Source organism: Lithobates pipiens, unplaced genomic scaffold (assembly GCF_037356315.1).
Source record: "Lithobates pipiens isolate NorthernLeopardFrog02 unplaced genomic scaffold, aLitPip1_a1.2 Scaffold_1, whole genome shotgun sequence".
Classification (NCBI taxonomy): domain Eukaryota; kingdom Metazoa; phylum Chordata; class Amphibia; order Anura; family Ranidae; genus Lithobates; species Lithobates pipiens.
This window is the reverse complement of record NW_027507685.1, coordinates 212,642,499-212,655,862: the sequence shown is the minus strand read 5'-3', so window position 1 is coordinate 212,655,862 and position 13,364 is coordinate 212,642,499. Positions and strand designations below refer to the sequence as shown.

Below are 13,364 nucleotides of genomic sequence, written 5' to 3'. Positions count from 1 at the left end.
GTATTCAATAAGATCCTAAAAGGTGAACAATTCCCAGAGCAAATGTTACTAGCCAATATGTCACTCATTCCAAAACCAAATAAAGATCACACACTACCACAAAACTACAGACCAATCTCGGTTATAAATAACGATCTGAAGATTTTCAGTAGACTCCTTGCCAATAGACTTTCCTCAATCAATCCCACACTTATTTCCCCTTTTCAATCTGGCTTTATCCCGGGAAGACAAATTACTGATAATATCAGACTAGTCACAAACATTATACAGGATGCAAACCTACGCTCTAGACCCCTTTTAATGCTGAGTCTGGATATTAATAAGGCATTTGACAGTGTCTCCTGGAAATTTTTAGATCTAATCCTTCTGAGATATGGCTTAGATGGAGCATTTGTGCATGCCTTTCATGCACTTTACCATAACCCCTCCACTAGAATAAGAATTCCAGGCTCTCAACTCTCTCCCCTACCTAGGTATTCACCTTACTCCTATTTTTCTTGATTTAGGGACTAAAAATTACATTCCATTGATACATAAGCTGAGAGCAACATTAAAAATGGGGAAATCATATAAAATTTCATTCTTGGGCAGGATAACAGCAATTAAAATGACGCTACTCCCCAAAATTCTATATTTTTTTAGGGCTCTCCCTATCAGACTCAACAAAGCACTGATTACGAAATTCCAATCCGATATTAATAAATTCATTTGGTCAGACTCTCACCCGCGCCTATCAAAATGAATTCTATATAGATCCCAAAGACAAGGAGGACTGGGCCTCCCTGATTTCTGGTTATATTACCTGTCAGCCAGATTAACCCAAATTGCACAATGGCACATTCCGAATCCAAAAGTTCCATGGGTTGTATTCGAAAATAATTCCATTTTACCATTCGCCATTTCAAGTTTACTTTGGGGAAACAAAATTCCCAACCTAGATATTGACTCTTTGAATCAAATTGTTTCTCAATCGTACCAATTGTGGAAATTATATAACCAGAAATTTATTCTTACCTCCAAAACCCCTCCACACGCTTCCTTTATAGGAGACCAAAAACCAGGGCTGGTGCAAAGATTTTTGACACCCTAGGCGAAATCTTATTTTGCTGCCACTATTGGCTCCACCCCTGACTCCACCCCCTTTGCCCTGCCCATGAATCAGTGGGTGGGCGCCCCTAGGCAGCAGTGCGCCCTAGGCGGGTGCCTAGTTTGCCTAATGGTAGCACCGGCCCTGCCCAAAACTCCACCACTACATTCATGACCCTGCAGATCTTACATGGTGGATTAATAATAACCTTACGTCTCTTTTCTGTTTCATAGAAGGCTCAAAATTCATTTCTGTCTCTTCCCTCAGGGCAAAACACCAAGTCCCAGAATACAACAAATATCTCCAGATTAAACAATTTTTTAATAAACATTATCAAACCACGAAAATATTCAAGCTCCATCCTTCTATGAAAACCTTTGCCTTAAATCACCTAGAAAACATGGCTTTATCTCTGAAGTATACTTTAACCTATCCAATACTACAGATATAAACAAGCTCCCATACATGATTAAGTGAGAACAAGAGACAAATTTCTCGTACACTACAGTTAATTGGGGTGTCTGTATAAACAATTTACATAAATGCACTAAATCTATTGCCATTAAAGAAACGGCCTTAAAATTATTTCCTAGATGGTACTACACCCCAATTAAACTTCACACCATCTTCCCTACCTCCTCCCCTACATGCTTTAGAGAATGCCACTCCATAGGATTTTTTTCACATATCTTTTGGGCTTGTGACAAGATCACCCATATATGGAAGCAATTAGAAAAGTTTGCTTCCAAAATCTCAAATAAAAACATAGTTTTATCCTTACACAATTGCCTCCTCTTCTCTCCCATTACAGATCCCCCCACCCATAATATGAGATTAATCCATACTATATGTGTAGCAGTCCACTGGTTAATTGCATATCACTGGAAATCATCCACAGTTCCCCTAATAAAGACGAGGATTCCAAACATTAACTTAACCTCCCTAGCGGTAATCCCGAGTCTGGCTCGGGCTGGGAATTTACTAGTAGGAGCGGTAACCCCGAGCCAGACTCGGGATCGCTTCGCCGGATGCAGGGGAGGACACAGTAAGACTTACTTACCTTGTCCCCTGGATCCAGCTATGTCCCCCGCGCTGTGTGATCGAGCTGTCCTCCGCTCGATTCACAGTGCCGAATGCCGCTGAGCTCCGTTCCCTGCGGCGTTACGGCGCACAGGAGCGGAGAACGGCGGCAAATTCAAAAAAGTAAAAACACACAAAACACACACAGCACTGTAATCTTACAGATTACAGTACTGTATTAAAAAATACACACCCCCTTTGTCCCTAGTGGTCTGTGCAGTGCCCCGCATGCACTTTTATATTATAAATACTGTTTTTTCTGCCTGGAATTTGGAGATTGTCCATAGCAACCAAAACGTGTCCCTTTCTCAGTGTTTTAGGATTTGATTACATTATTGAATAATTTTTATTATTCTTTATTATATTATAAACTTTATCATACCCGGGATGTCTGCTAGACTCTGGTTTGAACAGATTTAAGAGCGTTATTCCTAAGGATTACAGGACTACAAAATAAAAGCCAGATTTCCATGCAAAATAATTGTACCGCTTTCAGCACCTAATTCCAGACTGAATCATACCACCGGGGAGGTTAATGGAGAAAATATTTCATTCTGTTCAAAACACTACGCATATATAAAATAAAAAATGGGATCCCTGGTTTGAATATAGCAATGCGTTTTTCAACCCTGAATAATGCTCCCATATACAACCTTTATATATTTACCTTTATAACGAAAGTGTTACCCCCAAAAGAACAAAAAAAAATAAAAGCACTCGCCCTTTTTTTTTTTATTATTATTATTATTATTGTCAATGAAAGTTATTTATACCACATATGTATGTTATATGCTCAAGTGTATATTGGACTTTCTGTGATCTGATTTATACTACTGTACTACATTTTTTGTACCATCTTTTGTACCAAATAAAAAAGTTTGTAAACCAAAAAAAATGAAGGCTACAGATGAGCAGCTAAATATAGAAATAGAATATACATGTTTTTTTTTGTGCTAACATTAACCTCTTGTTGATTGTATAACGCACATATGCTGTAGCAAGAAAGATGGGCTTTAGCGACCAGCAGCCAAACATATGCATATGGCATGAGATTGTGTGCTGAGAGCACATTCAATGCACTCTCCCAGTACACTGGCTGACCTGTCACTGACATCTCTTAGACCCCATACACACTATTAGATTTTCTGCAGATTTTTGTCTTCAGATTTACCAAAATCATGTACTGCAAGGGCCTGACTGATTGCATACAACTTGAATTAAGGTTCGACCTCATATTATATGGTTTTGATAAATCTGTAGTCAACAATCTGCAGAAAATATAATAGTGTGTATGGGGTCTTAGACAAGGCTTCTAATCAGGAGCCAGCAACACAAGCTCATGATAATGTGGCCCTTGTGAGAGTCAATCACTGTGATCACTTGATACAGAAGCAGTGCCACTTCCCAGGTGTTAAAGCCCAATTAAAGGGCTGCCAGGAGGCATCGTTGAGGGCTTAAGGGCCCATTCACACTGGTGCATTGCATCAAAATGTGGACTAAAGAACATCTCCCCATATGATCTTTATAACATAAGGGGGTTCTTCTGTAGTGCAGCAGGCAGAATCCAGGCAGGGCTGAAAACACTACTTGGAATTTCAGTGCAGAAGAGGTACTGAGTCACTATGTGTGAGCAACTAGCACTAAACAAGAGGCACTTTTTTATCCATTTTGGTGCCTATGTATTACATTGTATATTATTACTTTGCTAGAGTAGACCACTGTGAACTTTGTGAACAGATGACAACTTTGTAGCTCTCTGATTGGACAACCCTGAGAATGGAGGGCCCTATGTCTAAGCAATGTGTTGGCATTTTCAGTTAAAGATTCAAAGACTCCTCAATTGTGTCCTGTATGTGTCTTCATGGCATCCAGGTGTAATTACATACCCTGGTGTGGCCACTGCCCAAGTATTTTTTTCTCCTTCACCAAGCTACATTGAAAGCACTCATGGCAGTCTATCAAGTTGTAAGCAGTATTTCATCCATCCAATCAGCCAATTCCCTCTAAGCCCTTGTACACACGGTCGGAGATTCCGACGGAAAGTGTCCGATCGGACCGTTTTGTCGGATATTCCGACTGTGTGTGGTCTCCATTGGACTGTTTCCGTCTGATTATCCGACGGACCAAGTTTTCCAACTTGTTGGTAAAATTTTCCGACAAAATGCTCCGATCGGACATACTTCAATCATGTGTAGAGAATTCCGATTGGACAAAGTGCCACGCATGCTCAGATCAAATTCCTACACCAAAGCTATTGGCTACTAGCATGAACGTAGTCCCGTTGTAACGAAATAACGCCATCACGTTCTGAACGATCGGATTTTCCCGACAACTTTGTCCGACCGTGTGTATGCAACAGTTTCGGACAAAATCCGTCGGACAAAATCCGACGGATTTGGTTGTCGGAATCTCCGACTGTGTGTACAAGGGCTAATATTCACTATTTAGTCCAAGACTTTTTCAATTAAAAGAGAATAGGGTAGACTCTGAATCAAAATGCCACTTGTCAGTGTTTCTCAACCTTTTTTTTAGTCAAGGGACCCTTTCAGATTCTGCACAATCTTGAGGCATCCCATTCCTAAATGTAAAAAACTAAATGAATAGTTTTATATAATGCAGCAACATCCATACATGTAGGACACTTATCATTAGAGGTGATTTATTCTTCCAAAGCAAACACACCTCTGTTTCTCTGCCTTACCCAGCTAATTTGACCCCAGGGTTATTGGAGAGGGGAAGGGGTGGGCCATACAAGGATACTGTGTAGACTCCCAATATCCTCCTTATCAACCAATGTCAGCACTGGTTGTTAGGACGCCGGCAGTTAGAAGGTTGTAATGGTGTGCAATGAAAACCTATGGCTTTGTGTAATTAAAAGGTAGGCACAATCCACGCACTGACTTGTATACAATTTTTGGCCAATTTTATTCATTTTGCCAAAGTATCCCTGAAGAAACCTAAAAGCACCCCAGTGTGCCTGGGCACCCTGGTTGAAAAAGGCTAGTATAGATCATACTGTGTATTAAATTGCATATAATATTTTTACAACACAAAATATAAGGATAACAATCTTCAGTAGCTTGTATAAGGAGGCTGTCCGTATGAAAACTCTCCATGTGCTGAATTAACGAGGGACAAACGAGAGCTCGTAAGGGATTGGAATGTTGGAGAATCCAGTCATCTTTGGACTGATGTCAGCATCAGTAAATTTCATCTTTGAGGTCAACTTGAAGTTCTGCAAGATGGTGGTGAAAAACAGGAAGAGCTCCATCTTAGCCAGCCCCTCACCAGCACAGACTCGTTTACCTGGATAAATGAAAAGTTAAAAGGTAACACTTCACACTGTTGATCTACAAAAAAAAGACCCCCCAACGGTCAACTTTTTGGTTTCTGCTTTAGAGGGAATCTGTGGGGACAACAAAATGGGAGCTGATCACTTTGGTTCCAAGGACATCATATTTATCTGTGATTCACTACCTGGGAACAAGTATGCAGCTAGTAAAGTTTCAAAAGTCTGTACTCCTGAACTAGGGCATTTTCAAGATAAAGATGGCCATAGATGGATCAAAAATTAGATCAGTGTGTATTCCTCCCTCTTTGAAAGATGTTGATTGTTAGATCAACTTTTGTTGAATGGGCAAGTTGGAAAGCGTTTGCGGATCAATGGTTGCAGCCACTGATCAGTGTATAACAGGAATATACAATTAGCGGACCTCCAATTGTTGCACAACTACAACTCCCATGAGGCATAGCAAGACACTGACAGCCACAAGCATGACACCCAGAGGCAGAGGCATGATGGGACTTGTAGTTTTGAAACAGCTGGAGGTCCGCTTATTGCATATCCCTGGTGTATAATGACAAAGATAGGTCCTGCTGGCAGAACACAATGGGACTGATTTACCAAGGGCAAATAGACTGTGCACTTTGGAAAGGGCAGTTGCGCCTGCAAGACCAGTTTCCCCAGAGCTTACTAAATGAGGTAAAGCTTCACTTTGCAAAGAGCACACAATCACGTGCAAGGAAAATAAAAATCAACTGCATTTTTGCTTGCATATGATTGGACGATGGAAGTCAGCAGAGCTTCTGCTCATTTACTAAGCTCTAGACCAACTGCTCATGCAAAGTGCACAGTGCATTTGTCTTTAGTAAATCAACCCCAATGCCCCAGCTGGATTCTTGCATCTACCTCATTTGTGTGGGCGGAGGAATCTGTTTGCTTTCTTTTGTTCAGCCTACAGACTGAATGAAGGAAACGAAACGTCTAAGGCCCGTTTAAGCTTAAGTTCACACTTGTGTGATCTCAGACATTGTATGTGATTTGCATCCGCACTACACGTGCTGATCACATGTGATGTCTCTGCGATGCAAGCTCAGCTATACAGTTGTATGGCTGAACTCGCATTAGATTTGCAGAAAAAAAGTACAGTTTTTTTTTTCCCCTAACATTGAAATCGGATCGCATGGATGTTCTCACCTACTTTTTTTTTTTTACTAGTAATGGCGGCGATCAGTGATTTTTATTGTGACTGCGACATTATGGCGGACACATGGGACATTGTTGACACATTTTTGGGACCATTGTCATTTATACAGCAATCACTGCTATATAAATGCAGTGATTCCTGTGTAAATGACACTGGCAGTGAAGGGGTTAACCAGTGGGTAGCAGTGTAGGGGTTAAGTGTTCCTAGGGCTGTGTTACTAACTGTTGGGGGCTGAGCTTTCATTTAGTAAACACTGATCTCGGCTCCAATCACACGGAGCAGAGATCAGCGTCACTTGTTGCTAGGCAGAATGGGGAGATGCTGTTTACAACGGCATCTCTCCATTCAGCCGCCCCGTGAGATGATCACTGGTATGCCAGCGGCGATCGAGTCTGCGGGACCCGCGATCGGACTCACGGGGGTCCCGACCAGCACGCAAGCTCGCGATGGCAGGGCGGCATTAAAGATTGTACGTACCTGTACGCCAATATGCCTGCCCGTGCCATTCTGCCGACGTACATCGGTGTGCGCTGGTCGGGAACTGGTTAAACATTTCTTTTTAGCAATGTCAACCCTTTCGAGTAACCCAATGTCTAAAAGTAAACTATGAACTTGAGTAGCCCAGCAAAAAAAGACAAAAAATGCAACAGTGCAAAAAAAGAATGTAAGAAACCTGATCACTACAGACATAGATGTTTTATTATTCAGTCTATAGGCATTCAGTGCAAACACTGTTTGGCCAACATCAAAAGATGTTAGGTGGAAAGTTTCTGAGAGGACCACTCACTTAACTAATATTGGTTAGTTCATCAGGAACCAGATGAAATTCAATGTATGGCCAGCTTAAGACTTCCACTCTAAAAAGTTGCTTTGGTCTTCCTGATGCATCTTTGAAGGATGGTTTTGATGTTATCAGGTGTCCTGCACTGGCTGGACAAATTAGGGGGAGGCCAAATATCTTCCATAATACACCTGAAAGCCCTAGGTGGTGGGCAATTGAGACTTGCAAAACTGACAGTTACAAGTATGACAGAGGCGTGATGCCAAGATTGACAGTTACTCCTACAGGCAGAGGCATGATGGGACTTGTAGTTCCACAAAAGATGGAAGACCATAGTTGCCTACGCTTGGTGAACTAACCAGGAAGATCACCAAAAGCAATTATTTCACATTTATCTTCACAATGTGGGATTTTTCTACAGTATGTTGCATTTTGCCCATACAAGAAATGGGTGGTGAAAAGGGTGGTGCCCCCTGAACATTAAAAACTTTCCCTCAATATCCTGATAGGAAATAGACATGTGCAGAATGGAAAAATGTATTTTGTTTTGTTTCGATTCGTTATTTACATAAATTTGTTTAGTTAAATTGGTTTCATTCGTTTAATTTGTTTTTGGAATTCATTTTGTTTATTCGCTTTTGAAACTATTCAAATTGTTTTAATTTTAATTTGGATCGATTTGAAAAGTTTTCGAATAGTTTTTCGAATTCAAATAGTTTTCAAATCCAAATCGTTTTCCAATTTCCAAAGAGAATAAAATAAAATAGAAAATAAAGGAATAGAATAAAAAATAGAATAGAGTAGAAAATAATATAACAGAAAATGAAAGAATATAATATAATAGAGTAAAACAGAACAAAATAGGATAGAAAATAAAAGAACAGAATAGAATGGAATAAAATAGAAAGGAATAGAATAGCATAAAAGAATCAAATAAAATAGACAGATTATAACCATCTTCTGAAATTCGAATAGAATAGAAAAGAATAGAACAAAAAAATAAGAATAGAATAGAAATAATATAACCATTTTCCAAAATTCAAACTGAATCAATTTGAATAGAATAGAAAAAATAGAGTAGAGTAGAATAGAAATTAACACAATAGTATAGAAAAAAAACAACATCATAGAATAGAATAAAATGACTATAACCATCTTCCCATTCGAATCTATTATTTTCTATTCTACTCAAATTAAAATTGATTCTATTTGAATTTTGAGAAATGGCTATATTCTTTCTATTTTACTCTACTGTTTTTTTTTTTTTTATTATACTCTTTTTTATTGATTTATTATATTCTATTTTATTTTCTATTCTGTTCTTTTCTATTCCATCTTATTCTATTATTTTCTATTAAAATGTATTCTATTTGAAATTTGAATTTTGGAAGATGGTTATGTTCTTTCTATTCTATTATATTGATTTTTTCTATACTATTCTGTTATTTTCTATTCTTTTCTAATCTATTCTTTTCTATTCTATTCAAATTCTAATTGATTCAATTTGAATTTTGGAAAATGGTTATATTCTTTCTATTCTATTGTTTTTTTTAATTCTATTATTTTCTATTCTATTATAGTCTTCTTTTTTTTCTATTCTATTCTTTTCTTATGTATTAAAATTCAAATTTATTCTATTTGGAATTTGAATTTCAGAAGATAGTTATATTCTTTCTATGTTATTCTATTCCATTCTATTTGTTTCTATTATATTCTAGGCTATTCTGTTCTTTTATTTTCCATTCTATGTTGTTCTGTTAGGAAAATGGAAAACTATTCAAAATTGGAAAGCTTTTCGAATTTGAAAACTATTAGAAATCAAAAACTATTTGAAAATGATTTGAATTGGAATTTCGTCCAGTTTTTTTTTTCATTATTTTAGATTTGTTTAAATTCGTAATATTGTAATTTGGAAATTCAGATACATCTGAATTTTCGAAAGACGAAAATTCATCCAAATTTTAATTCAGAAACGAAACGAACTGCACATGTCTAATAAGAAATCACCCCGGTAGGGACCCCAAAAATTTGCTGGTAACTGCTTAAAAATTGTTAGCTAGATCAGGTTTTAATTTGAAGGATCTAACAGCAACATGAACAGTTAAAAAAATGATGTGTTAGCTACACACAAAATAATATACAGTACATACATATATATTTTGCCAATAGTCCTACTTATTTATTTACTTATTTGTTTACTACGTATTTATCTATACAGGTCTATATGAAAACTGTATACCTGTGGAAAATGGAATGAAGGCATCCTGTTTCTTGAAGCTGCCATTCTCATCCAGAAAATGCCCAGGGTTGAACATATGAGGAGTCTTAAAATAGCTTGGATCTCTCAGTGCACAGAAGAGCATTGGATATACATCAGTACCCTGTTTAAAGAATAAAGCTTTATGTAGGTAAATACTAACAAAACTTATTTTTTTTTGCTGAGCACTGTGTGAGCAAGGTGTGTTGTGGTGGGCAGTAAATGCACAGAGATCAAGTTAAGCAATAGCAATATAGTGTAGAAAAGTCCAACACGACTCAACTAAACTGATGGGTGTAATAATATGCCCAAACCATTGTGACTCCATTTTAGCTTAAATCTGCAATTACGAAAGAATGCACAGAAAAATGCTTGCACAGCACTGTACGCTATATATATCATTATGGTTTAGTTTGTCTTTTCCTGTTCTCTGTTCTGTAGGCCATGGGACTGGACGCATGACTTATGACTCATAACCAGATGGCCTGTTGACTCTTGTAACCTCATGATTAATGTATTTTAGGGGTCATTGACTTGAATTACCATATATTTTATACCAATACATCATTTACTAACCACTCCCCCATCCCCTCTTTCTATTGGTATGTTGAACCTAATAAAGGTAGACATTTTACGAATGCACAACCTGCTTCTCGTTTCATTCGGTATCTCCAGATATCTCAGGGCCCTGTTGGTGTACCTATAGAAGGTTGGTCATCCAGAATACCTACTATTTCCTTTCAGTGGGTGTGCACTACCTTCCAGATCCACTTACAACCCGTAACAGCGGTCTGTTGGCTTGAAAGTTGCTGACAGCATATGCAATGAGGAGCCCAGAGCAGCCTGGCTGGTCCACACCTAAAGGGGAGGTGTGGATAATGACAGAACTCTGGACGGCCGCACTCCAATGCTAAAACAATGCTTTATTCAAATAATATTCAGGACACAGCAAATGACATCACAACGAAAGATGCTAACACTGACGCGTTTCACACTAAGGCTAGTGCTTACTCATAGCTGGTCAATGGAGCAATTATCTCTGAGTTCCCAGGACCTGCCTTTGAGCGGTGGTGTATATCTCACCTAAAGGGGAGGCTTCTTGAAACGAGATAGATGTAGTACCTGCACTGTCCCTACTCCTCCAAAACCTTTCTCTATCTCTAACCACTGTCCCTGCCAAATAAAGCATGCAAAACCCGGACGCCAGAGATCTACATAGACTCTGGCTGGCCCAAGATGGCCACCAAAGTCATGGGGCGAGCATCCAGTTAGACAGCTGTCTTCTTGTGACCACAAGAAGTCATAGAGAAACCATGTTCCTCACAACTTCCTTCCCCTTCTGCATTGCCGCTTCAGTCAAGAACCACCTACAATGGGGATGACAGACTGCACCTGTCTACAAGTTAGTGTCCCAGAGGGGGGCAGGTGGTAGGGAAGTGGGTATTAGGCTGCTTTCACACTGGGGTGGTATTCAGGCGTTACAGTGCTAAAAATAGCGCCTGTGTAGCGCCTGTGTAGCGCCTGAAAAAAACCGGCCCCTTTCCCTCCAGTGTGAAAGCCGGAGGGCTTTCACACTGGAGCGATGCGCTGGCAGGACGGTGAAAAAAGTCCTGCTAGCCGCATCTTTGGAGCGGTGAAGGAGCGGTGTATTCACTGCTCCTATACCGCTCCTACCCATTTAAATCAATGGGACACCGCGGCAATACCGCCGGCAAAGCGCCGCTGCAGCGGCGCTTTGCGGGCGGGTTTAACCCTTTTTTCGGCCGCTAGCGGGGGTTAAAACCACCCTGCTAGCGCCCACAGACCGCCGCTAAAACGACGGTAAAGCGCCGCTAAAAATAGCGGCACTTTACCGCCGACGCCGCTCCCGTCCCAGTGTGAAAGCAGCCTTCAGGACAGGAATGTGGTTGAAAATGGTGACATACATAAAGCTGTTCACATTTTATAGTGACTATTTTGCTGATATAAAAAGTCAAAACTTAAATCTCCAGCAAAACGAGGACACTTTGGGGTGTATTTATAAGAATAAGTATTTATATTTGCTGTTCATCCCTTGAAACTGCATGTAAATTTGTTCTGTGTGAATGGAGAAAAATTGAAAGCCCCCTGGCTATATTTTCTGCAATTCCAACTTGTGAATGTGGAAAATACAGCATTATGGCCACTAGATGGTTCTGAGGAGCATACTTATTTCCTGCGTAGCACTACTTCTGCAGGGGCTGCTGGTAACTGGCTCTCCTACTCCTGCACAGCCCAGCAACAACCATTCTCTGCTTGCATCCAAACACAAGAATTCAGTCCCTTAGCTTTGTTTTTATGTTTTATTAGGGGTAACAACTTAGATGGGGTATAGGGATCAATAGGATGCCCAACTTGAGTCAAAGAAAAAAAAAAACTTCCTCCCTATGTACAAGATTTTGAACTGTCCTCCTTTTCGGACACTGACAGTCTCTGAAGAAAAATAATGCAAAAGTGCCTTCAAGTGTTACTAAACCCACAACAGTAAAATCAGTCAGTATATGCAGTAAATTATGCTTGTTATAGTTTATATGGTCACTGTGGAGCCGAAGGAGTTAATCCTCTATATTATGTAAAAAGGCTGTTTGATCCTGTCTTCTCTGATCCCCCCCCCCCCCTTCTTCCACTGTCCCCAATCCAGATACTTATAGAACAGGGCCTTGGGGGCACATATTCAGTTTGGTGTGTAATGCTAGAGAGGTTTTTTTTTCTTATTGGGAGAACGCACGTGATCAGCACATGGCTAATCAACACTGTCCAGACAGAGGGCCAGGGGTCATGCAGCCTCACAGGACGGTCAAAGGAGAATGAAAACTCCTCCTAAAAACCCAGTTCTCGGCCAGACACTAATAGAAGTCACAAGACTGCTATATACTGCTGATAAGAAAAGGTATTTAGCCATTTATATTTACTAAAACTATTGCATTTGCATGTTCTGTGTACTGTACCAGATATAGTGATTGCAGGATCCTGGGTTTAGTAACATTTATGGACTAGGAACTCTCAGTTCCTTTAGAAAGTAGCACAAAGTGTTGTAGATTGCATGCAGTAGTATCTTCAACTACTGTAGACAATGATCCCAGTTCTACTGACTGCAGGAACTACTAGCCCACCTGACTGCTTCTTCACCAGCCCACCAGGCTGCTACTGAACATCTCCCAGGGCAAGGGAAAGGGAAGATTTAATTACAACACAGTCTTTTAGAAAGGCTTGTACAATAGCTCCACAGGAGGTAGTCCCCTATCAACACTGACAGTGTTGATGAGGCAATCAAGCAATTTTCCTTCCTTCAACCCATGGTTGAAGGAAAGAATATTGGTTAATGTTTTCTATGCCTAAGCCCTTGTATACACGGTCGGAGATTCCGACAGAATGTGTCCGATCGGACCATTTTGTCGGATATTCCAACTGTGTGTGTGCTCCATCGAACTGTTTCTGTCGGAGTATCTGATGGACCAAGTTTTCCAACTTGTTGGTAAAATTTTCAGACAAAATGCTCTGATCGGACATACTCCGATCATGTGTAGAGAATTCCGATCAGACAAAGTGCCACGCATGCTCAGATCAAATTCCTACATCTAAGCTATTGGCTACAAGCCTGATGGTAGTCCCGTTGTAATGAAATAACGTCATCACGTTCTGAACGATCGGATT

General features: G+C 39.8%; 1 protein-coding gene across 1 annotated transcript in view; it reads right to left on the bottom strand.

Annotated features, from left to right (window-relative positions):
- Positions 1 to 647: 647 nt before the first annotated feature.
- The window catches only part of LOC143982808 (cytochrome P450 2G1-like), a 102,651-nt gene continuing 89,934 nt past the window's right edge, over positions 648 to 13,364 (bottom strand). The window contains exons 8-9 of the mRNA XM_077481827.1: positions 9,675 to 9,816; positions 648 to 5,473 (exon numbers count right to left, since the gene is read on the bottom strand). Of these exons, the coding sequence (XP_077337953.1) occupies positions 5,292 to 5,473; positions 9,675 to 9,816 (324 nt within the window). The 3' untranslated portion in view covers positions 648 to 5,291. The remainder of the gene's footprint in view (positions 5,474 to 9,674; positions 9,817 to 13,364) is intronic.